This window comes from Ovis aries, chromosome 13 (assembly GCF_016772045.2).
Source record: "Ovis aries strain OAR_USU_Benz2616 breed Rambouillet chromosome 13, ARS-UI_Ramb_v3.0, whole genome shotgun sequence".
NCBI lineage: Eukaryota > Metazoa > Chordata > Mammalia > Artiodactyla > Bovidae > Ovis > Ovis aries.
In genome coordinates, this window is record NC_056066.1 from 12328162 (window position 1) to 12353130 (window position 24969).

The 24969-nt window shown below is 43.3% G+C and overlaps 1 protein-coding gene and 1 non-coding gene across 4 annotated transcripts in view; both read left to right on the forward strand.

Moving 5' to 3' along the window:
* TAF3 (TATA-box binding protein associated factor 3) overlaps positions 1-18781 on the forward strand; it is a 119808-nt gene extending 101027 nt beyond the window's left edge. For all 3 annotated transcript variants that reach the window (XM_004014182.6, XM_042230446.2, XM_012188167.5), the window contains 3 exons: positions 12615-12870; positions 15829-15935; positions 16874-18781. In XM_004014182.6, coding sequence (XP_004014231.1) covers positions 12615-12870; positions 15829-15935; positions 16874-16988 — 478 coding nt within the window. In that variant the 3' untranslated portion in view covers positions 16989-18781. The remainder of the gene's footprint in view (positions 1-12614; positions 12871-15828; positions 15936-16873) is intronic.
* Positions 15475-15546, forward strand: TRNAG-UCC (transfer RNA glycine (anticodon UCC)). Its single transcript has one exon. It is a non-coding gene; the product is annotated as a tRNA-Gly (tRNA).
* Positions 18782-24969: the final 6188 nt, after the last annotated feature.

Sequence of the window (24969 nt, forward strand, 5' to 3'; positions counted from 1 at the left end):
TTTGTGTGGCCCTACACGGCGTGGCTCATAGCTTCATTGAGTTATGCAAGCCCCATTGCAATAAGCAATAGGATTTTATATAAAATATAACATAATCAGTAAAGAGGGGTCTTTTTGTTTTTCTGTTCTTTTAAATCTAAATCAGTGGTCAACAAGCTACGGCCATGGGCCAGTCCATCCCACTGTGTGTTTTTTATGACTCGGCTGAAAGAAATTAAAAGGATAACACTTTATGATACTTGAAAATTATATGAAATTAAAAGTAATCTTTTATTGTTGTAGTATAGGGATCATGGCTTATTCCTTGGCAGTAATGATGGAAAAGAGACGGTAGATTCATGTAAACATGGCTTTATGTAGTTTGTATTCACCTGGGGCTGTAATGATGCTCTTTTGAAGTGGAATTAATGAGTAGACTAGAACTCAAAGGGGGGTTTGAATAGTCTAGGGGGAGGAGTTGTTTATTTCTGAAGATCAGGCAGAGAATAGAGTCTTTTGAAACCATAGGAAAAAAAAAAAACTACTTTACAGGGTTTAAATTATACCCTCTTGTTGGAAGATCTCTAGGACAATATTTAGTTTCTAAATCTTATATAAAGAAATGATGCCTCTGACCCGTGATCCAGGAAAGTGCTTTGAGGTTAGATTGTTTCCTCTCTTCTCTGTTATTGTTCCTGGAAGCCAGACAGAGGGCCCTTGTCCCCCTTGATTGAACGCTCCTGCCGAGTGTGGTTTAAAGGGTCTGTGGGGATCCAGTGCCACCTCCTGATTGTGTTAAAGTTCAAGGTGACTCTCCACACACCTCAGATTCCTTTAACAGGTATCCCAGGAATGAGGACCCAGAGTTCCCCTTAGTCTGTATTGAAGAGGAAACTAAAATACTGATCCTGAAGTTACAGACTCAGCATCTGTAGCTTGCAGGGGTGGTGTGAATGGGAAGAAAGAATGCACTCAAGTAAATCGACGAATGACTGAGTCCGGCCTAACGGCCAAGCTTTGCCGTGATGCCGAGAGAGCAGGTAGGTTTAGCTGGCCTGGGAGCAGCGCCTAACATCAGATTGGTCAGGTCAAGATGGATGCTGTTCAGGTCCCCCTGGACTTGGTGCTGGAAGGGACGGTGAGTGTCCCTCGGGATCAGAGGCGCTATGGGCTGGCCAAGTGGCAGCACAGTCGCCATGTTATTTGCTGTTCCAGTCTTGTCATTACTGAGTCAGTTTATTTTCAGTAAGCCTAGGAAGATTGGGCTGACTTTTGGTGTCCGTGCACTTAGCCATTTCTGTGAAGGATATGAACAGAACACAGTGGTGTAAGCGAGGGAGCATCTGAAGGGCGGGACTGCTTAGACAGGATTGTCAGAAGAGACACGTGGAGCATTAACTGTGAGGTTATGTTTATAAAGCGCAAAGTTCTATTAAAGGAGCATCTCATTTAAAAAGGCAACTTAAAGTATTGGCAGAGTATTAAGAGGAAAGGCCCTCGTATGTAAAGATTTGAGGGTAACGGTCGTTGGGGGTTACGCGGTCTTCCCCTCCTCACGCTTCTCTGTGTCTCTCTAGGCTCTCCTCTCGCTGGCACCGGGGAGGTGGGTCTGTCCTTTCCTCCGTCTGTCCTATGGCTCTTTTGGGGGCGCGGGCCGAGTGGCTGTCCTACCAGCAGTATCATTTGGCCTGGTTGGTGGGGCTGCTGTACTGGAGAAGCTTGGAGCTGGTCCTGCTCTCAGGGCACTGCTGCCCTGGCTCAGAGAGCTCACCAGGGACAGGTGATGAGTTGGGCCCCTCCACACATCAGCCAGCTTCCCAAGTGGCGCTGGTGGTAAAGAACCAATGCAGAAGACAGAAGAGACACAGGCTCAGTCCCTGGGTCAGCAGATCCCTTGCAGGAGGAAACGGCAGCCCACTCTAGTAGTCTTGCCTAGAGAATCCCAAGGACAGAAGAGCCCGGTGGGCTGCAGTCCAAAGGGTCGCAAGGCGTCGGACACGACTGAGTGGCTTAGCGTACACACGTCCAGGCATGCTCAGTCATTGTTCCAGATAATACCCGAGACTGTTTGGTCAAGTGACCCAGAATCGTTCTGTGTCACTTTCATGAAAACAATATCATTACCATTAATAATTCTAACTTTTCTTTTGACTGAGAGGACACAATAGGTACTCTCTGTTACAAGTTTAATCCTTTTCCCAAAATGCACACAATTTGCCAAAGTATTTTTCATTGACGACTTTACTGCTGGCAACTAGAGTTTTCCTTCTGCTAACACTTTGTCACCATAGCCATGAGTATTATCAAATTTCTTACAATTCAGGAAATTCTTTCATTAATCAGAGCTCTCTTAGCAGAGGTGCTGAAAATTGGATGCTTTCCTTTTCCTGTAAATAATTCGGTTTTTTGTTGCAGTTTATAGGGTTTAGTTTATGCCTGGGAGGAGGCTTCTTTTTTAAAAAATTTATTTATTTTTAATTAAAGGATAATTGCTTTACAATATTGTGTTGGTTTCTGCCGTACATTAACATGAATCAGCCAAAGAAACATATGTCCCCTTCCTCTTGAACTGAGGCTGCTTAATAGTTGTAATTTCTAAATTATCTATATATACCATAATAATGGAAGCTAAAACTTTTTGCTCATTAATCCTGAAAAATAAATGGTTAACCTTTAAAAATGTAAAGTTAAGTATGGATATTTGCTGTCTTTTCTGTGATCCAAACTTTTCTGATTAACTCTTTTTGACAGTACAACCAGAAATAGAGGATAACTATGCACAATTACAAAAACAACCATTTAAAATATTTTTAAAGAAGGTAAGCATTTTATGTTCTTATGTAACCAGATTTAACTGGAAGACATTTAATAGGTAAAATGTGTATAGTGGTATTTTAGTGGCAAGTTCTTTAGAAAAATAATAGCAAATTATTTTTATTTCACTTTCTGCATATTTTCCTACACTTAATATGTTGTTTATTCATATGTAGCTTTTTTCTAGTTTAAATAAATTTAAGAGTGACTTAGAGAACATAAAGTAAAGATACTGGAAAATACTAGGAAACCAAGAACAAGATGAGGAAAAAAGAAAATTTATACTTCAGATATGATCACGACTTCCTAGCAATAAGGGCAGAGTGAGATACATTTTTTTAAAAAAGAAGGTACCCCTTAGTTTCTCAGGAGAGATGTTTTTCAAGATGCTAAATTTGAAGTTTTATTTCCATAGGAACCTGATGGCAGAATAGCTGTCTTCCATAGCAGCTTTTACAGCAGATGAAAGGCATTTTTTCTTTGACTGTTTCTTAGACCAACCCCTAGTCCAAGGGTGCAGCCTTGGAGCACACACAGTGCAGGTGCTTCATAGAGCCCTCCTTTCTCCACTGAAACACCTCTGCTGCTTTCTGTTAGTCAGGGTTCTGGGCTCAAGTAACAGAAACCCTGATCAAACTAGCTCAATCCACGGTTAAAGCGGTTTACTTGACTTTAGGCAAGGTGACTTTGACCAAGGTTCAAAAAGTGTCATTGAGACTCTGCTCACTTTCTTTTTCTCTGTCTGGCCTCTGTGTGGAGGCAGAGATGGTCCCGGTTGCTCTTGGCCGGCGTGCTTCTTTCTGTGCTCATAGGCTGAACGCCCCCGCTTGACAGCACCCCTTGTTGGCTCCCATCCTGGAGCCAGCCAGCCCCAGTGGGAGGGCGTGGAGCCCTGTTGGAGAGGGCTGGTAGGTTCCAGAAGCAGAGAAGGGCGCTCCCACTGGGGTAAGGGGGAGGGGCAGGCAGAAACGATTGATATGCTTTTCTTTTATGTAGAGAAAGGCAGTCAAGTTCATGTTTTAATAAAAGCATGTTGAAGAGGCAGAGCAAGGGAGCTTGTTGTTTAAAAAAAAAAAAAAGATGATCCTTTAGAAATAAAGTTCAAGAACATTTCAGACCATCGTCCCGTCAGACTTGGAAAGCCTTTTGTTCTTCTATTTTTAATTTGTTTCCCTTGCAGTAAAACTGTCTGCTTTGATTTAAGAAAAAAAAAAAAAAAGATTGAAAAGTGTTGATAGTTTTCTTTGCTTTGCCATGGTTAACTTGCCGCTGACACAGAAACATTTCATTCATAGGTATTTTGCCTGTATGAGAAGCTATCTAAAAGAACAGTGACCCCCCAAAAAATTAATACATAAGGATAAAAAACTTAAGAATGACTGTATTTAAAATCTATGGCAAATAACTTATTTTTAATGCTAGTGAAATATGGTACCATGACAAATGAAATTTCCTAGCCGCTGAACAATGAGAACACAAATTGTGGGTGGTAGCCATTATTCTTGCTACTTTTTGTACTTATATTGATAAATTCAACAGACCTAAACCCATATATCTCAGTTATAATTCCAAGAGGAAGGAGGTCGTTAACATTTTTCTTGCTCGGGTCTTCAGCCCTTTTCTGATATTTTCCAGACTGGGAGGATCTTGACCTTCTTAGAGCACTCTCTCTTTTTCACCCAGCTAAAGTTTAGATGAAATCCCCAAGTTTGATTTCTTCCCTTGATGCATGGTAGTTTGTCGACTATCGCCAAAGATACAGTGTATCCAAGAGAAAAAAAAAATAGTATGCTGTCAGAAAAACTGGCTTCAGGTTTTGGGAAATGTTTTTACTACCCAGTAAAACAAGTGGAAAGATTATAATCAAAGCATTTCCATCTTACTTGTAAACAATTACAGCAGTCCTTACACGGATGCCACATTAGAAGACTGGGGAAAATTTACTGGATTCCATTCTAATGCAATTAGAGCTAATTTTGTTCTTTAAATGAATAAAAGGTCAGCTAGTAAATCTAGCTTATCTTGCGTCCAGACTTCAATAAATTGTTTTATTTAATTTGTTGTAAAAGATCTTATCCTTAATGGGTCTAGGTCTTATTTAGTTCACTTAGGTTTTAAAATATTTATGACCACCTTTTTAGATATGATTTGAATGATAGTTGGAAAGTTCCTCTCTGCTGTGTTATCAAGGCCCAGGATCACTAATTGAGTGAATATAGGAAGGTACTTAAGATTTGTTATCTAGAAAAAGCTGATGTGAACTTCCAGAATTTAAATGTTCTTTAACCTGTGACAGGCAGAGGTAATTTAGCTATATCATGGTAACCTTTTGGATACTGTCTTACCTATAATTTCCCCTAAAGATCAAACTACTTGCACTTCTAGTGTTTAAAGAGAGTGTAGACCTCCTAATGAGAACATTCTTTTTATTACTGACAACAACACAGATCATTTAAATCCTTCGCATCCTATCCTTCGTATCATTTTATAGGGCTGGCTCGATGGTAAAAAAATCTGCCTGCTATGCAGAAGAGTTTTGATCTGGGTTTGATCCCTGGGTTGGGAAAATCCCCCTGGAGAAGGGAATGGCAACCCACTCTACAATTCTTGCCTGGAGAATCCCATGGACAGAGGATCCTGGCAGGCTACAGTCGTGGAGTTGCAAAGAGTCGGACACGACTGAGCGGCTAACACTTTCACTTCAATATTAAAATATTTCCGCAGGGACTTTAGAGGCACAGTGTGATGTTTCTTCCTCTCTGTCCCCGGCCCAGCCTCCTTGTGAGATGAACACTCACGTCCCAGCCCGACCTCTGTGACGGAGAACCCACACAGGTTGGGTTCAGGGACTTGTCGCTGCGGGGACTGACTGGCCGTATCACCCCTGTTTGGATTCACTCTTCTGGGTTCCAGAGCTGCATCTGTCCTCACAGCTTGTCCTTCAGCCTGGTCCAGGAAGGGGCCCAGCATCCCTCCTGACCTTCAGGACCCATCATTCCTTCTCCATCCCCACCTTTCCTGGCCCTGCCTTTCGCCGCCCCCCCCCACCCCCACCCCACCTCCTTTGTTACCTCCTCCCATCTGTATCTTCTCTTCCCTTCTCCAGTCTTCCCTTGGGTTCTACCATCCTGACCCTCACACACACACGCCCACCAGCCTCCCCTCCAGGTGAGGGAAAGGTCACGTAGACGCCTCTTCTCATTTTCACTTTTCAAAGTGTATTCCTTATATGGACTTTCTTCCAATTCCGCCCCCCACCCCCCATTTTATTCCTCAACTCACCACATCCTGGTTTCTGCTCTGGAAACTTTCCTGAAGCTTCTCATTAAGATGATTAAATGCATCCTGAGACAATGCCGCAGCCCTGAGACTTCATCCTTCCTGTTCTTCCAATACCTTCTTCCCCCCAAGCCTTTTTGAAAACCTCTCATCCTTGTTTCTCTTGATAGGATGCTCTCTTTCTCCATCATTGCTTCTGTTTTTCTTTGATCACTTTCTCTTCTTGCCCTTGATCCACCACTCTGTTCTTTTTCCCTAAATTTTCTTTTTTTGTTCTTTTCAAAGTTAGGCGGTGATGATTCCCAAATCTTTCCTTCTAGCTCAGATTTCTCCCCAAGATGCGGCCTAGTCTGCCCAGGTACCTGCTAGAAAGCCCAGGTACCTGCTAGAAAGCCCAAGTGGGAGGACCAGAGAGGCATTTCAAACATGTGCTTAGAATTTTAATCAGTTATTTCTGCTTCTTTAGCCCACAAAGGTGGAAGTATATATATATATGTGTGTGTGTGTGTGTGTGTGTGTGTGTGTGTGTGTGTGTGTGTGTGTGTGTGTATTTATCTCTCTGGGCTTCCCTGCTGGCTCGGGGTAAAGACTCTGCCTGCCAAGCAAGAGATCCAGGTTTGATCCCTGGGTCAAGATGATCCCCTGGAGGAGGAAATGGCAACCCACTCCAGTATTCTTACTGGGATAGTCCCATGGACAGAGGAGCCTGGTGGGCTACAGTCCATGGAGTCACAAAAGAGACATGACTTAGTGACTAAACAGCAACAGCAACAACATACATCTACATGTGTAGCACAGGCTATAAATACTTTTTTTTCATGCTATTTACAGAGGAAGGTAAAAGTTCATGTAAAGCATGATCATTTTGGATAAAGACACAACAGCTATTATCAAATTTTTATATATTTTAAAGTAGTATCGTTGGGCTTTCCAAGCACAACCTCAGTCATAACTGAATATTACAACGCTACAGTGAGACGCAGATCTTAATCCCAACCTTGTTCATTTTTCTAGTTCAGTGAGTATCGTCTTCCTGCTTTCCGTGTTTTCATGTAACTGGAATGTTATTTAACCCTACAGGGAATGAATGAACGGATGAATGATGCTTGCTCATCTTTTATAGTTCACTTGCATGCTTTCATGTATGAGCATTTTATCCTCCTCTGTAGACTCCTGGCCCAGAAAGTATTAAAAGTGAGGTTTCATCAGTCCCAACCGTTCAGTTTCATTTGGTTTGGCTTTTTCTTATTGAAGACACCCTTTCTTTGCTGGAGAGAAGCAGAAGCTTTTCTAACATCACAAAATCTTTTACAAGTTCTGACTGTGGGGAATTTTTTTTTTTTCCCCAAAAGAACCCTGACCTTTGTCCTGGAAACCAGCTTCATGGTCTTTCATGTTTTAAAAATTATTTTGCATTTGAAAAATACTAATTTTGATTATATACATAGTAAAACTGTCAGAAATACACTTGTGCAAGCGGTAAATTTGGATCAGATGTTGTGTCTTCTCTCAGGAACATAGATATAAACAATGCTAGCAGAAGGTAGAAAGTGTGAAAGTCTGTAAGAGATACATCTCAGCTGATCCAGATGTTCAAGTTGATTACTTCCAGCCCAGAAGGATCAGAAAAGACTTGGGTGGAGCTGAATTTGAGGAGAGTCTCAAGTGCTGTCCTCCTGAAGTCACCTGAAGTCACTGTGTATGTGTGTGTGTGTCTGTGGCTGGTTGTGTCACCAACAAGATATACATTGAGGTTCATTCTTTTCTGTTTATTTTTTACTTGTAGGCAGTTTTATAACTTAAAATTTCTGGATATGTAAGACATTTCCTTGCCTCCAAAGTCGAGACTGTATAATAAGATGTATTCAGAGAAGTCTTGCTCTCCATCCTGTCCCTCCGCTTTTATCCTCATGGCTTTACACTTTACCATTTTTGTTTCTTTTTTAAATTATCTTTTTGTCTATCTTTCTGAAAATGCTGTGAAGAAATATACATTTTTATTTATCTAAGCACTTTTGTCCTTCTAGGCCATTTTACAGATTTTGAACATCTGACAATAGAAGTCTAATCACTTGGGGATCTCCTTTGGAAAGGAACACTCTACAGTGGCTATATTTTCCTCTAATTACTTCATGCAATCTGTTTCATTTTTCAAATAGGTCATGCCTGAATTAAAAGATAAAATGTTTGCCACTTGGTATGTACTTGGGCTATGACAAGATAAGATGATGTAAATATTCAAGAGGCAAGCCATGAGCTTGAGGCATTAACTCCATTTGCAGTTATGTGCTAATTATATGAACACTCAGATTTGAGCTGCAAGGATCAAGAAGAAGAAGGATAATGACTGATTTGAAGAATCAACATAACACCAATTCTCATAATTGTGTTTGGGTATTTGTTCCTTTTGATCACATGTGAAATATGGAAATGACTGTGTTACAGTTCATTGTTTTAAGTCCTGACGCTCTCAAATATAATTTCTCCTAAATTCTAGGTATTTATTTTTGTTTCTAATTGAGATGAATTAAATACTAATTAAATACTTGGTATATTAATTTTCTATTTCCACATAACTAATGACCCCAAAACTTAACAGCTAAAGCCACAAACCTGTATTACTTCCCAGTTTCCCGTGGATCAGGAATTGGGGGTGGTTTTGACTCCAGTCTCCATCAAGCCACTGCCCTGGGCCTCGGTCACTGGAAGGCCTCCCCCGGGCTGGAGAATGGCCTGTGGGCTCACACGTGGCTGTGGGCAGGAGGCCCCACTGACCAGTCATGTGGGCCTCTTCCTAAGGCAGATTCAGCATCGTCATGACTTAGCCTCTGGCTTCCCCAGAGCTCTTGATCCGAAAGAGAGCAAGACAGGCGCCGCAGTGTCTCTCATGACCTAGCTGGACGTCACATGTAGTTATTTCACAATAGCCTGTTAGCAGCTGTCCAAGTCAGAGCCCACCCAGGCTGTGAGGAGACTACCCCAGGGCGGGAGGGGCTGCTGGAGGCAGCCTACCACTCTCGGGCCTAGTATCTCTGGGACTTTTAAAAGAAAAGTAAGAATGCAAAACTGTGATGTCTTATGACCACTGATGCAACAATGCTAGTACGACAACCACAGTAATACATAGTGAAAGCTCAGGGGCCTCCTTTTGATAAGGGGGGGTAGTTTACAGTGCATGGGAATCTGTTTCATGTGTGTCTCAAAAGATGCACAGAATTGCTGAGATTGATCAGAGGTTTAAATATGAAGAAGAAAAGCAAGTTAGAATGCCAGGGACGGGGGAGCCTGGTGGGCTGCCGTCTATGGGGTCGCACGGAGTCAGACACGACTGAAGCGACTTAGCAGCAGCAGCAGCAGCAGCAGCAGCTTTATCAAACTGAGTTTTCTCCAAAACATCAAACAACTTCCCTGTTGAAAAATTGATGCAAAATTCACGGAGGCACTTACAAGTAGATTTTACCGATGGCGTCATTTTGTTGCCATTTAAAAATGGCTCTTGGCTTCTAAGGGCGAGTAAATGAGCCATCGTGAGGGAACTTGTGAACTTCGAGCGGTGAGTAGCCTGCCATTGGCCTTTGATGATTCTGATGGCCGGCCTCACAGTATTTGCGCACAATTGCTGACTGGTGAGGATCTTTAAACTCCCCCTGGTAGAGTTCCGGGGTGGGGAGAACAGAAGGCAATGTCCGAAAGTAGGAAACAACAAAGATTGGTGGTGAAAACCAGGGGGAACCCAAAATTATTTTTATGATGATCAGATTAGATTGAGGGATGATGGCAATTTGTGTTACAACTGAGGAGAAATTATGTGATACCGTTATCTATTTTTTCGATAATGTTCAAAATTAAAGTGATAATAAAAAAGTGTTCTTAAAACTCTGCCTCCAGTTACCTCAAAAGTAACAGAGCAGCTGGAATCAACAATAGCTTTCAAATTCTCATCAGTTTTCTTGTGGATTTCAAAAGAGTTGGGAAAGGCAGGTCCCTTTAGAGCCTGCATAACACCAGTCTGTATGCAGGTCAGGAAGCAACAGTTAGAACTGGACATGAAACAACAGACTGGTTTCAAATAGGGAAAGGAATACATCAAGGCTGTATATTGTCACCCTGCTTATTTAACTTATATGCAGAGTACATCATGAGAAACGCTGGGCTGGGTGAAGTACAAGCTGGAATCAAGGTTGCTGGGAGAAATATCAATAACCTCAGATATGCAGATGACACCACCCTTATGGCAGAAAGTGAAGAGGAACTAAAAAGCTTGATGAAAGTGAAAGAGGAGAGTGAAAAAGTTGGCTTAAAACTCAGCTCAACATTCAGAAAACTAAGATCATAGCATCAGGTCCCAACACTTCATGGCAAATAGATAGAGAAACTGTGGAAAAAGTGAGAGACTTAATTTTCTTGGGCTGTAAAATCACTGCAGATGGTGACTGCAACCATGAAATTAAAAGATGCTTGCTCCTTGGAAGAAAGGTTATGACCAACCTAGATAGCATAGTCAAAAGCAGAGACGTTACTTTGCCAACAAAGGTCTATCTACTCAAAGCTATGGTTTTTCCAGTAATCATGCATGGATGTGAGAGTTGGACTATAAAGAAAGCTGAGTGGTGAAGAATTGATGCTTTTGAACTGTGGTGTTAGAGAATACTCTTGAGAGTCCTTTGGACTGCAAGGTGATCCAACCAATCCATCCTAAAGGAAATCAGTCCTGAATATTCATTGGAAGGACTGATGCTGAAGCTGAAATACCAATACTTTGGCCACCTGATGCGAAGAACTGACTCATTTGAAAAGACCCTGATGCTGGGAAAGACAGAAGGGGATGACAGAGGATGAGATGGTTGGATGGCATCACTGACTCAGTGGACATGAGTTTGAGTAAATTCTGGGATTTGGTGATGGATAGGAGGCCTAGCGTGCTGCAGTTCTTGGGGCCGCAAAGAGCTAGACACGACTGAGCGCCTGAACTGAACTCCAGTCTGATCTCCTGGAAGCAAAAAATTAGTACATATTTTGTGTCATCAACACTGAGTACCCACTTTAGTGTTTTTACTTTTGCTACTCAGAAAATTTGAATGAGAAATATATATGTAAATATATATGTATATCTCAATATGTACCATATTTAAAGGAGTAATTAATTGAACTAGAGTAATTCAATTGAATTGGAATAGGCATTTGGAAGGATTATCTTTATTAGTTATTTTCATGAAAGTGCCATTTCTCTAAATTGGAAAATAAGCAGATTTGTTCTGGTAGGTATTTTGAGACCTCAGGTATTGCCCCATAAACTGATCAGCAGTCTGTTTACATCCATTGGCTTCACTGCTAATGCTAAACCATTTTCATGGGTACCATTCACAAGCCTTGAAGGTAAGGGAGACACTAGATCCAAACTGTCCTCTTCAGAAAAAAAGAAATGATAATTACATGACATGACGTGTTAAAGGTATTAGCTGAGCCACGGCAGTAATCAGATTGGAATATACGAATGTGTCAAACCGACGCATTGTGCAGTCAGACTTACACGAGGTTACCTGTTGGTTAGATCTCAGTTACAAAAAACTACGTGAGGAAAGCTTGTTACCAACGATAAATAGAATGTGAATTGTGCAGTCAGACTTACACGAGGTTACCTGTTGGTTAGATCTCAGTTACAAAAAACTACGTGAGGAAAGCTTGTTACCAACGATAAATAGAATGTGAATTGTTTATATACTCAAAATGCCTAAAACAGCAGTGGGATGCACTGTTTATGGGTATCTGCAGAAAAAATTCAAAGAACAGAAATATGGAAACACCTGCTAGCTGGGGGACAGTGGACCCTTCTGGAGGAGAGAAGGAGAGAGACCAGAAATAAATACATTTTCTCTATACTTGAAATGATATATACTGCCCCCTGCCAAATAAAGGAACTTTGTATAAAAAAAAAAAAAAGAAGAAATAGTTTGAGGACCAAATGGGCAGGCCTCAGTTCAAAGCCTGCCACTCATTTACCCAGACTCCTTTCTCTCTCTACTCCTGTTTCCTTGTCTATAAAACAAGGGTCACTGCAGCTTCTTTGAAGTTGCCCTGAGGACTGAATGGGGTAATGTGTGGGAAGTACCTAGGATAACACCTGACTGCTTAGAGGTGCTCAGCGACTAGTGCTTTTAAGTGACTTGCGTAAGGTCACACCCCAGCCTGTGGAAGACATAGGGTTTGACCTTGGACCTCCTGGTCCTGAGTCTAGTTCTTCCCCGGCATGAGTTGTATGAAGAAGGCAGTGTTGATGCAGAAACCGAGCAGCGGGCAGCTCTGACCATGGAAAGAAGCTGGAGCCCCTGCCTGTTTCCCGCTGCCCAGCCTGTCTTCCCTGCCCTGATTGTGGAGAAGTAGCTTGGGCAAGAGCCTTGCAGCCTGCGCTCTGTCTTTCTCTGCACTCTCCGAGAAGCCTTTCGCTACTAGAAGAACCGAGTGATCGTGCCATTGTGTTTGTAGCTACCTGGCTTGACTCAACTGTGTGTTTTGATTTTTTCTTTTCTCTCTTTTGTTTACAGTGTCATCAGCAAAGTGGTCCCAGCCCCCGAGGCTAAGCCGGCGCCTTCTCTGAACAGACCCAAGACGCCGCCACCTGCCCCAGCCCCTGCCCCGGCCCCCATGCACGTCACCCCTGCCCCGGTGCCTTTGCCCCTCCTGGCCCCGGCCAGCACGCCCCTCGCCGGGATGCCCGACCCAGCGCCTGCTGCTTCGGGAGCCGCCAGCTCCAAAGCCCCCGTCCGTAGTGTGGTCACAGAGACAGTCAGCACTTACGTGGTGAGCTGCTTTCTGTTTTGGGGAGTATTTAAGAGAAAGTCACTTAAGAGCTCACTCTTTGCTCATGAAAATGTTTCCAATTAAAACAGTGTCAGATGTACCATCATTGAATTTCAGAAGCAATTGTTCATGACTGGAAAGGGATGTTCATTGCATTTTCAAGCCTTTGGCTGAAAGTATTGTGTTAGGATGTTTGCATAGTCTCCATAAATAATGTCAGAGCATTGCTTTTGTTATTCGTCATTGTTTTGGAATATAACTATATATACACACACACACACACACATAAACATATATACAGCACAATGTGTGTATAAATATAGAGGTGAATAGTGACAGACAGACTCCTCACTGACTTTCTTGATTAAGCAGTGATTCACTTCAGAGAATAATTAGCATGGCGTGCACACATCTCATGGGCCAGCCGCTCTTTCTGAGCAGGAGCACTGATTATAGTATCTCACTGGCTGAGGCCCAGAACATATCAGGGCCGGCAGAATGAACGGAAATGAACCTGTCAACCACAGAACTTGCTGAGTCCCAGCCTGTCTTCAGGTGGAAAAACTCACCTTGACAGATGCATTCACACGGTTGTCATGAGACCGTTTTCTCATGTTTCCTCCTACTCGGTACTATCAGGTCTAGCTCAAGCCCTGCATTCAGTTGAGTAATAAATCAGCTCTTTGGGCTACGTGGTGTTTCACACAAGCACATGACAAAAAGATTTCAGGCACGTGGCGGTCCTCAGGGAGCCGACACTGTGAGACCACCAAGCATGTAGCCTGAGGTGTGTCCGCCTGGTGGTGGCACGAATCTTTCAGAATAGATGTGCCTGGGAGGCGACAAGCTCGGACTCCTGCCGTTGTCATTAAAAATCGTGCAAGTATTACGTTTCTATACGTAAATACGGGCATTTTGAAAGGAAATTTCAATGAATCATTAAGTGTTTGAGGCACTATCATGATACAGAGGATAAGAAGAAAGTGTCAGAAGTCTTCAGAGAGGATATAAAGACATGAAATATTAATGAGAAAATATTAAATTGGCAATTCAAGACAACAATGGAAGACATGGTACAGACATCTGTGGTCATTAAATCAGTGCATTCAAGGACCAGTTGCCACAGGTGTTTAATTGAGGCCACGTCACCCCAAGATGGGTAAATCGGGGAGGACTTTATGCTCGATCTCCTCGACCTCCATTTCTTTAGCTGTAACCAGGGATTGTTACGCTAGGTGATCCCTGTGGTGTGTTCTAGCTCTAAAATCTTGATTCTCCAGTGGATTTTTGAGTCAACTCCCTGGAGATAGATCAGACTTGCATAAACAGCGTAGACGAAAAGCCTCTGCCCCCTCAGAGACACTTTGTAGGCAGAGGACAAACTGTGATTCGAAGGAAGGACACAGGCCGATTTCGTTGCTGCCCAATCTATTATGGCACTGGAACTGGCACTGACATTCCTTCAGCTCCAGTCTCCCCGTTTCTGACCTACCCAAGCATTGTTTTAGGAGGATGAAACCAAGTCAGGTGTTTTCGAAGAGCCTAGTAAACCGAGAGGGGCTGGGCGCTGTAGCAGATTTCTCAGGTCGCAGGGTCACGGCCTCCTAATTTCAAGAATCAGCAGCAGGACAGGGCATGCATGGCAGCTTCAGGGCACAGGGTACTGGGCTGGCCTTCACCCCAGACAGCTGGCACAGGCCGACTGGTGGTCTCTCTGCTTGAAACTGGAGACTAGGCCCGGGTCAGGGATGTGGCTGCCTACAGAGTTGTTCAGGAAACCTTTACAGCCTTGTCTGCTCTTGCAGAGACTTCCCAGAATGGCAGACCTTAAAATAGTTAGAATTCCGTGAGTTAGAATGAACCGTCTCTGCCCCCCATACACCCATCACACAAACACAAAAAACTGTTTTTCTTCTGCACATCCAGTCAGTGTTGTATCTGAACGTACCAGGAGAGACTACAGCTTTCAAAATCAACTGGATGAAATTATATGCTGTGTGATCAGCAAAACTTTAAAAAATTAACTCTTAGTTATTGCTGGCTTTGAAAGCCTGTCATGGAATTGTCTCTTCCAGATTGGTCTTGTTCATGTGGAATTTGAGGAGGTGGTTCAGTTGGGAATGCTTCTTATTTGGAACTGCTAAGTCAAGTCCAGAGCACAGCGTGTTTGTTGCAAAATAACATGAAAACGTGTGGCTCTTTGGCCTCCTGCGTCCCTTATTTCATTTGCCCTTTAGTTGATTGTACTTTGCTGAAAATGTCATAAAGGGAATGGAAAGTTACTTAGTAACAACTCTTTTATATCCTTGATCTTATCAGCCAGTTCAGGAGGAGGGTTTGGCTAATAAGTAATAAGGCGATATATGCACATAGGTCGCATTTATTAATTCCAGACCTGTGAATGCAATGGAGGGAACAACACAGAGTTGAGCTAGGTAGCTTTCAGAAGTATCAGGCATTAGTAGTCATTCAGAACCTGTGTTTCAGTATTTTTTTAGATAAAGGTGACTAGGTCACATGGCTCACAGAAATGATTATCAAATGTTTTGTTTTTATGACTTTCAAAAGACAGTTTAAAATAGCCATTAGAAATGTCTTGGAAGTTCCCTGATGGCCTAGTGATTAGGACTCGGCACTTCCATTGCCAGGGCCCAGGTTCAATCCCTGGTCAGGGAACTAAGATTTTGCAAGCCATGCAACGTGGCAAAAAAAAAAAAAGTAGAAGAAAGGTCTTATCATTGAACTGTTAGTAGCATTTTTTTTCCCATATGGTGCCAGGATAGTGAGGACCATGATCACAGCTCTAATGAATTGTTAGCTCCTAGGTTTTTCTGTCTGCTCCTTTAGTCTGTCAGTCTGTTAGCTCCACAGGGTGTAGGCAATCCTTATAATGCCCTTTTGGGGATTTCTTTTTTCTCAATGCCTCTCTGGTTTCCCCCACCCCCACCCCCACCCCAGATCCGAGACGAGTGGGGAAACCAGATCTGGATCTGTCCCGGCTGCAACAAGCCCGACGATGGGAGCCCCATGATCGGCTGTGACGACTGTGACGACTGGTACCACTGGTGAGTCCCCTGCGGGACGGGGGGAGGGAGGAGAGGCTCAGCACACGCGTGGCCCCGGCCCGTGCAGGCTCTTCTCCCAGGGCAGCTGTCTCCCGGGAAGAGCGTCTGGAGCAGAATCCCTGTGCCAAGAGAATGGCGTTCGTATTGTTTGCAAAAATTAGTCTTTAGACTGTGGCTCTTCAGCCTAAATTCAGTGTGTCTCTTAGCACACGTATTCTTTAGAAAGGGAAAAGGAGAGTCAAGGGGTTGGTTCCCTTCCCTTTCTTGTCAGTCATTTTCTGTAGCAGCTGCAGAAACACTGAGGGACCCCGTAAACACTGCCATAAAGTGCAGGAGTACAGGGGCAGCTTGAGTGGCTTCCCCGGCTCCTCAGCGCCCTCCCCAAACTGAAGGCGCAGCATCAGGACGCATGCATACCGCCTCGCTGTGTTATCTTGAAAATATCAGATATGAAAAGATAGGCATCCACTTAGTCACATGCTATACAATGTCTCTGAGATAAAAACAAAGCCGTGGCTCAGAAGAATTAGACTGTTTCTGGCTGAAAGGATGAATGAGCTAATTAATGTCTCCAGCAGGGCCTGGGGAAGGGGCTCGTGTAAGGTGATCTCCCACACGCCCAGCAGGAGTGCAGCAGCGTCTGTCTGCCAGAGCTGGTGACTTGGGTGTCCGGTAAATGCACCTTGAAAGTGAAAGTCACTCAGTTGTGTCCGACTCTTTGTGACCCCATGGACTACACTGTCCGTGGAATTCTCCAGGCCAGAATACTGGAGCGGGTAGCCTTTCCCTCTTCCAGGGGATCTTCCCAACCCAGGGATCGAAGCCATAAACCTAACAGGTTATTGAATGATGTGAAATTCCTGAAAAACGTAGGATGAGAAGATGTGTGTCGCTGAAGCCTGTTTGTCTGAAGCGCCTTTTGCTTGGTTCCCGTGTAGGCCCTGCGTGGGGATCATGGCCGCGCCCCCGGAAGAGATGCAGTGGTTCTGCCCCAAGTGCTCCAACAGGAAGAAGGATAAAAAGCACAAGAAGCGGAAGCACCGGGCGCACTGATGCCTGGAGCGGGGGTGCCCACGCCCACCGCATGGCCCCGGACCCTGCGCCCGGCCAGACTGAGGACAGGACACGTGCCCCCCACCCCCGGGGGCTCTGCGAGGGCCCCCGGCCGAGGGCCACGTGGTCGCCCCCGGAGAAAGACTCTTATGCACGGGGCGGGGGGGAGGCCTCGCCTCCGTTTCCTATTACCAGTGACAAGTATTATTAATAAAGACTATAATCTTTCCTTTCGATTTTCCTCAATTCTCTCCAGGGCCTTTTCCGTAAGGTGTTAGCTGAGAAGATGGCGTGTGGCCCGCCCTGACCGTGCCCGAGGGTGACGTGGGTCGGCTGTATGTGTCTCCAGCCTCCTCCCCTCTGTAGTCAGATAATCGTAATCACATGAAAGAAAACTCCAGGGGGAGTGTCAGTAAATATTTTTGTGATGAAAAATATATGAAGCTTCCCCCACCCCACCCCTCGTTTTTAGTACTAACATGTAAAATGTTCAGGCTTTTTGTGAAATACCTTATATTTTTTAAGAAAAAGGTTTCTATCATGTCCTGTTGGCTCTTTTACAATTTGATTTTGTTGACTCTCTCACCTGTCCTCTCTCTCTGTCGTCCCCCAGCTTTGCCCTTTCCTCCAAACTGCTGGTGGTCTTCTCATGGCTTACCCATCTCATCAGCTTGTATGAAAACTCTGCACACCAGGAGATCTCCCCTAATGTAAATAATAAATATTTATGAAGTAGTTATTTTTAAAAAAATTTTTATCGTGTTTAATTCTGGCTTTCTGTGAAACGCGCTGCAGTTTCAGCCACATCTGTAATTACTGCTGTACATAAGCAAAGAAGGCTGGAAAAAAAAGAGCCATACGTAAGTTCAAAGTTACCTACCTTGAACTGAACCCTCGCAGAACACTGGGGGGAGGACCTGAGCAGTTGGAAGGAAAACAAGGCAATTTAAGTCTATGGCTTGTGATTTGAAATTGTTTTGTTATCTCTTCTATTTCTGTAAATTTCTTTGACTTCCTTTTGTTTCAAAGGACATGTAGATTCCCCGAAAGTAAAAAAAAAAAAAAAAAATACTGTAGCATTTTGTGTTTATATTGTTTTATTTCTGCAAATCTGTTCATTGATATTGTGGTTTAAGGCTGAAATGAAGTATATTATGCAATTTTTTTTAAAGAAAACTCATCAAATTTCAGGGTATCACAAAACTTTATTATATTACTATACTGCCCACTATTTATTATATGTTAATAGATGTCTGAGAGAGAAACCAAATATTTTATTTTTAATGTAAAACATCAAATTTAATTTTATTAGCATATTTTAGCAACTTTGGAATACGGACTTTTACTTGATTTTGAAATAATCCCAACTTGGGCCAGTGTAATGGATATCTTGAATGCTAGAATATGGGCTTTGAACCTAATACAAATATATTAATAGAAATTGTGATTTTTTTAAAATGCCAAGTAAATTGATATTAGTGTATGAATTAATCATATTTTAAAACATACTATGTGGTTAGAGAAATGAGGTTTTCTGCCATGAATGTTAAATTGCAGATCAGTGTCACCCTCTCAAGTACAGTATTTCATTGCCCTCCTTGTTCTAGAAGCCAACATTTTTCTATGCCTACAAAGAAAGCATCTATGTTGAGATACGTGGTTTTGTTCTATTAATTTGAGATCATCCTAAATACTTTATACAATATTTTCACATGCACAGAATCTACCCCATTAGTGCTTTTTGGAGAGGAATGAGGGTGGGGAAGTGCAAAATAAAGGATTATTGGCTATTTCATAGTTTGCTTTTCCATTTTCTTTACTTGGGATTTAGTTCCTCAAGGCATGGTCAGTGGATCTGACCTTGCCACATCTAAGTGAGCTGGTCACGCCACTGAAATCAGAACGCAGTGCCGATATAGAACTTTCCCCCAGTCCCGCTGTCTGAGAGACCTCAGCCCACAGGACACTGAAGGAATTTCAATCAGTTCGTTGTCTTTTGCTATTTCATGGTTGCTTTCCTAAATCCAGTTCATGATTTTATAAATGGCCTTTGCAATAATAAAACCAAAGAATCACTTTCAGGGGGCCGAAGAGCTCGGGGGATTAGTAATGGAATACAGAGCCTTTCACCTCTGGGTCAGTGAGCTGAATCCAGTCCAGGCCACCGGAGACTCGGAGTTGTGACCGTCTTCTGACTGTGCAGCGGCCTGTGTGAAATGGGCTGGTGGTCTCCGTCTCTACCAGATGGCTAGCCATACACCGACCAAAAGTGGTCCAAGAAACTGCAAAAGGAGATGTGGATTAGAGAAGAAAACCCCGGTGTTCCGAAGCAGAGTCAGAAAGCTGGGCTGAGTCACCCCGCATAAAGTTGCACTGAGGAAAAAGAGTTTTATAGACATCACAAAGAGGATGGGATGAATTCACTCACCCTAATGCAGTCGGACTAAATAGGAAAATGAAAAGCCTGTGTTGGACGAGAGGAGGAAGGGTTATGTTGGGAAAGATGACGGTTTTAATCAGGAGAAAACCTTGAGGGGACCCATGTAATAGAGAGTGGGTTTTGGGGGTTTTTTTTGACTGGAAAATTCAAGGCATTTTTTGGGTCTTAAAAAAACTTTTAATTTTGTATTGCGGCATAGCTGATCAACAATGTTGTGGTAGTTTCCGGTGTACAGCAAAGGGACTCAGCCACACATATACATGTATCCATTCTACCCCCAGGCTTCCTCCCATCTGGGCTGCCACACAGCACTGAGCAGAGCCCCCCGTGCTTTACAGGAAGTCCTTGTTGGTTATTCACTTTCAGTACAGCAGTGTGTGCATGTCCATCCCAAACTCGCTGACTGGCCCTTTTCCCCCCCACCCTCTACAACCATAAGCTCATTCTCTAAGTCTATGAGTCTCTGTTTTGTAAGTTCATCTGTATCATTTCTTTTCAGACTCCACATATAGGGGATGTCATATGATATTTCTCCCTCTCTGTTTGACTTACTTGACTCAGTATGACACTCTCTAGGTCCATGCATGTTGCTGCAAATGACATTATTTCATTCTTTTTAATGGCTGAGTAGTATTCCATTTCCATATATACATGAAGTATATGAATATGTACACCATGTCTTCTTTATCGGGTCATCTATTGAGGGACGTTTAGGTTGCTTCCATGTCTTGGCTGTTGTAAACAGTGCTGCACTGAGCATTGGGGTGCATGTTTCGGATCACGTTTTCCTCTGGATGTGTGCCCAGGAGTGGGATTGCAGGGTCATATGGTGGCTCTGTTTTTAGTGTTCTAAGGAACCTCCCTACTGTTCTCCACAGTGGCTGTGCCAATTTACATTTCCACCCACAGTGGAGGAGGGTTGAAAGAGAGTGGGATTTGACTTTTGAGGGAGAAGAAGGTCACAGAGCAGCAAGCATTGGAAAAGCTGCCAGGGCTGAGCAAATGTGATGCAAAGGCACAGAGGGTGTTTCCTGTGGGAGTGGGACACGTTCCCCTCCCCCACGGGGGCCAAGAAGCTCATTTCTCTGGCTGGCAAGCTGCCTGTCTTCTGAAGGTGTCTGCACCAAAGCGCAGCGAGGAGCCCTACCCTCCAGATGACTTGCGGCTCCAAACATCCTGCAGAAAATCAGAGGGCATCGGAGCACTCTGGCCCCGTCGGGCTTTTCGCAAAGATAAAACATAGTGCCTCACTCCGCGGTATCACCTCAACCGCCTTTGTTCTCCCTTGAATAGGACGATTCAACAAAGACCCTGGTAACCAAATTAAAGTATAAAATGAACACTGAGATATGGAAACCCGGCCGGTGAGAATGCTAATGAATGAAGTCCACTAAAGGCACACGGGCTAAGTTTTCAATACAAATAGTTTTATGGCCAATCTCTCCGGATCATAGCAGTCTTCTTTAAAGTCCAAGTCTAGAAGCAGACAGTCGTCCCAACTGAAGAATGAAACAGATAATGCCCCGAATAACGTCTCTCCGCAATAGTATCTGTCATTCTCTTAGGAAACTCTTTCTTTGAGAATCCTGCATTTGTCGTGGCCCAAAATACCTAAAGAAACTCTTAATCCCCAAGTGCTGGCCAGGAGGTGACACTGGGAATCAGCTGAACCTTTTCTTCTTCCTATCAGGGAAACACGACATTTAGTTTACATGTGAGGTAGTCAAACAACCACTGGTTACCTTTTCTCATTCCAGACCACTCAGCTTGTAGGTTAGTTTCTAGGACAGTTGGAAACACCTGGATTTGTTTGTTCAGCTTTAGCTGGACATACTTCATGGAAACGGCAAACATGCAGAAAGTAGCAAGTGTGTGTTAGACCCAAGGTCAGTTTCCCTCCACCAGCAGGCCTCCACCGTTTTACACTTGTTTCCACATACTCTGTGTATTAACTTGCATTTCACCGACTCCCGAAGCCCCTTCTGTGCTAGTTCTTTCTCCACTTCTCCCCACACCACCTTGCTATCATCTTAGACCGCAGTGGCTTCCATACGGGTATACTTTGAAATGGTTATATTTGGAATTTATACTTTGAAATGTTCATATTTAGAACAAAATTTTGCAAAGCTTAGCAAACAGTTACATTAACTATTCTGGGAACTAGCGGAGTTGACAATGTATGAAAAAATGCATTTCTTTGTAAAGAGATGGATGCCGCAAGACGTAAAGGTGAGGGGTTTTCAGAACTGAATCATTTTAGGTATTTTCCCCTTAGCAATTATCTCCTACTCTATCCTTGGAACCTAGTCAAGATTTTGTTAACCTTTTGAAGTTTTGAGGGAGTTTTGGCTTTTTTTTTTTAGCTTGGTCTTATTTTTGATTAGTGAAACGTTTAGAATGGAACCATCTTAAGCAAAACTACATGGAACTGAAGACTCATTGGCCTTAATTAGTTAACTACTGCCAAATTCAATGGTTTGAAGAAAATGTTTGTGCTGATTCTAGGGCCTCATTTAGATCTAGAATAAAAGTAGTCATCAGTAGTCATTCAGTTACAGATCTAAGGATAATTTGAAAAAAGACACATAAGGAAGATAGAAATTTAATTCATGCAGCTCATCAACCAGCCTGTAAGCACTCCAACGGGGGGCCATGGATATGGCCAATTCTATCAATTTCTAAATTCAATTCCGTTTCTAAACATTGGTAAGAATATGGTAAGTCAAATATATTGTTATCACACTTCCAACAAAATTTGACTTGGGTTGTTCTTCCTGGAAGTGAGCTTGCTTCCTAGGAGTCAGGGAGGTAACCTGCCCATATCACAAGGAAGATCACCGTGTGGTCCACCTAAATGTTTTCAGATTCAGATTTTTACAGCTCTGTGCTATGCTCTGCCCAAAGTGAAAACAAAATACTAATAACCTCGCCCATGGCCTGTTTCCATGTGAGGTGTTTGTGGTGAATGACATCAGAGAGGTTGTTAGCTGAGCTTCAGGAAAGTCGTGTTCTACGCGTTCTGCGGCAGGCAGCTTCCTCGGGAAGCTCTGATCGCCTCCCTGTGTTCAAAGTTCAGAAAAAAAAGTTTTTCCTCATACTTTTAAAAAAACTATACAGGTATTTATAAATGCTTTTTCCTCCCTTATCATACTTCCTTGGTGAGACCACGTCGCTGCTGCTGCTGCTGCTAAGTCGCTTCAGTCGTGTCCAACTCTGTGTGACCCCATAGACGGTAGTCCACCAGGGCCCCCCGTCCCTGGGATTCTCCAGGCAAGAACACTGGAGTGGGTGGCCATTTCCTTCTCCAACGCAGGAAAGTGAAAAGTGAAAGTGAAGTTGCTCAGTCGTGTCCGACTCTTCGTGATGCCACGAACTGCAGCCCACCAGGCTCCTCCATCCATGGGATTTTCCAGGCAAGAGGACTGGAGTGGGAGACCACATTAGTACTCCTTTAAGCAAAACTCTCCTCTGGGCATTTAGCATGACAGGATGAACAAAAAGTTGATCTGCACATATTATATCAGGAATATATTTATATTCATTCTAATATATTCATTAGATTGATTTTTCTCGAAAGGTTCCATCGTTTGAGTTTATTCAATTTTAGATTCAATCTTTGTTCCTGCTGCTGCTAAGTCTCGTCAGTTGTGTCCGACTCTGTCATAGTCCCCCATCCCTGGGACTCTCCAGGCAAGAACACTGGAGTGGGTTGCCATTTCCTTCTCCAATGCATCAAAGTTCCTGGGAAGGTTGTAATTTTGTCAACTTATTGCTTTTTTTTTTTCAATTCAGATATATATATATTTTATTCTAGAGACAGACAAGCACAAAAATAGTTAAAACTTATGTAGAGTTTTAACAAATGACTATAAAGTGGTGTCAGGATGACTGCCTCCCGGATCAGGAATAAGGCTTTTACAGAGATTCAGGAGATGAGGGTTCGATCCCTGGGTTGGGAGGATCCCCTGGAGGAGGAAATGGCAACCCACTCTAGTGTTCTCGCCTGGAGAATCCCATGGACAGAGGAGCCTCCGTGGGGTCACAAAGAGTCGGCCGTGAGTGAGGGACTAAACAACAGCTGCAGTGCTTGGAAGCAGCCTGAGTCTACGCTGCCGCTCCCACATCCACACCACTCTCTCCTGACAGAGGTGCCACCGTCCTTGGGTTTATCCGGGTCTTTCCCGACTATCCCACCTTTGTGTTCATCCCATTTATTCGATGCCATTTTTCCTTTATGAGGATTTTATACACAAGAACTCATGCTATACATAGTCCGACGCCTGTGTTGGTTTACAGCGTCTTATGGTATGATGTTCCTTGGTCTCGTGGATCTGAAATTGAAACTCGGTCAAACAGGAGTCAGGGCGGGCCATCTTTCTGTGCACTGTGGCTTGGATCCACTTCTGAGGTGTGGAGCACGTCTCTAATGTGATTCTCTGTCGTCTCTCTCTGCAATGCTGGAGGCATGTCTCAGGGCATCTCTGTATTCTTGCAGCCCAGGGGGATGCCTACTGGTGTTTGGGGGGATGTGTGTGGGCGTGGCTATGTGCAGGACATTCTGGGCCCCTTCTTTGTTTTTGTGAATGTTGACATCTGTTGTTCAGTTGCTAAGTTGTGTTCGACTCTTTGCAACCCCATGGACTGTAGCCGGTCAGGCTCCTCCATCCATGGTATTTCCCAGGCAAGAATACTGGAGTGGGTTGCCATTCCCTTCTCCAGGGGATCTTCCTGACCCAGGGATTGCCTGCACTGGCGGGCAGGTTCTCTACCACTGAGCCACCAGGGAAGCCTGGATGTGGTAAATAGCCATGTCAGAAGTAACAGAATGAAGAAGAGAAGAGGTATCGGTCATTCAGAAACCTCCTTCTAGAGAATTCACTTTCTAAAAGCTAGAAAAAAAAGTTAGTCAACATTCCAAACAGTATATGAAAAGAAATAATCAAAATATACCCTGATGAAATTTTTGGATGGTTTGAACTCCTTCCACATGGTGAACTTCCTTGTGATACAGGCAGGTTACCTCCCTGACTCCTAGGAATCAAGCTCACTTCCAGGAAGAACAATCCAAGTCAAATATTGTTGGAAGTATGATAACAATATTTTTGACTTACCGTATTTTTACCGATGTTTAGAAACGAAATTGAATTTAGAAATTGAATAGAATTGGCCAGACCTGTGGCCCCCCATTGGAGTGCCTATAGGATGGCTCATGAGCTGCATGCATTAAATTCACATTTTCTGCTTTGTGTGTCTTTTTTCAAATTGTGTTTAGACCTTTAACTGAATTTTAAGGAATCTAGGCAACATGATGGTAGCCAAGAGCACACTTTTTTTTTTTTTTTTTTTGTCAGAACCTGGATTTGAATCCTGGCTGGGTTGCTCAACTGCTAAATGAACTAGAACAAAATATTTAATTTCTCTAAATCTCAGCTTCCTTCTCTGTCAAAGGAGACTGAGAATGTCTTCTTTCGATAACTGCAAAAATTGAAGGAGATCTGATGCAAAGCACTTAACACATAGAAAGAGCTCAACAAATGGGAG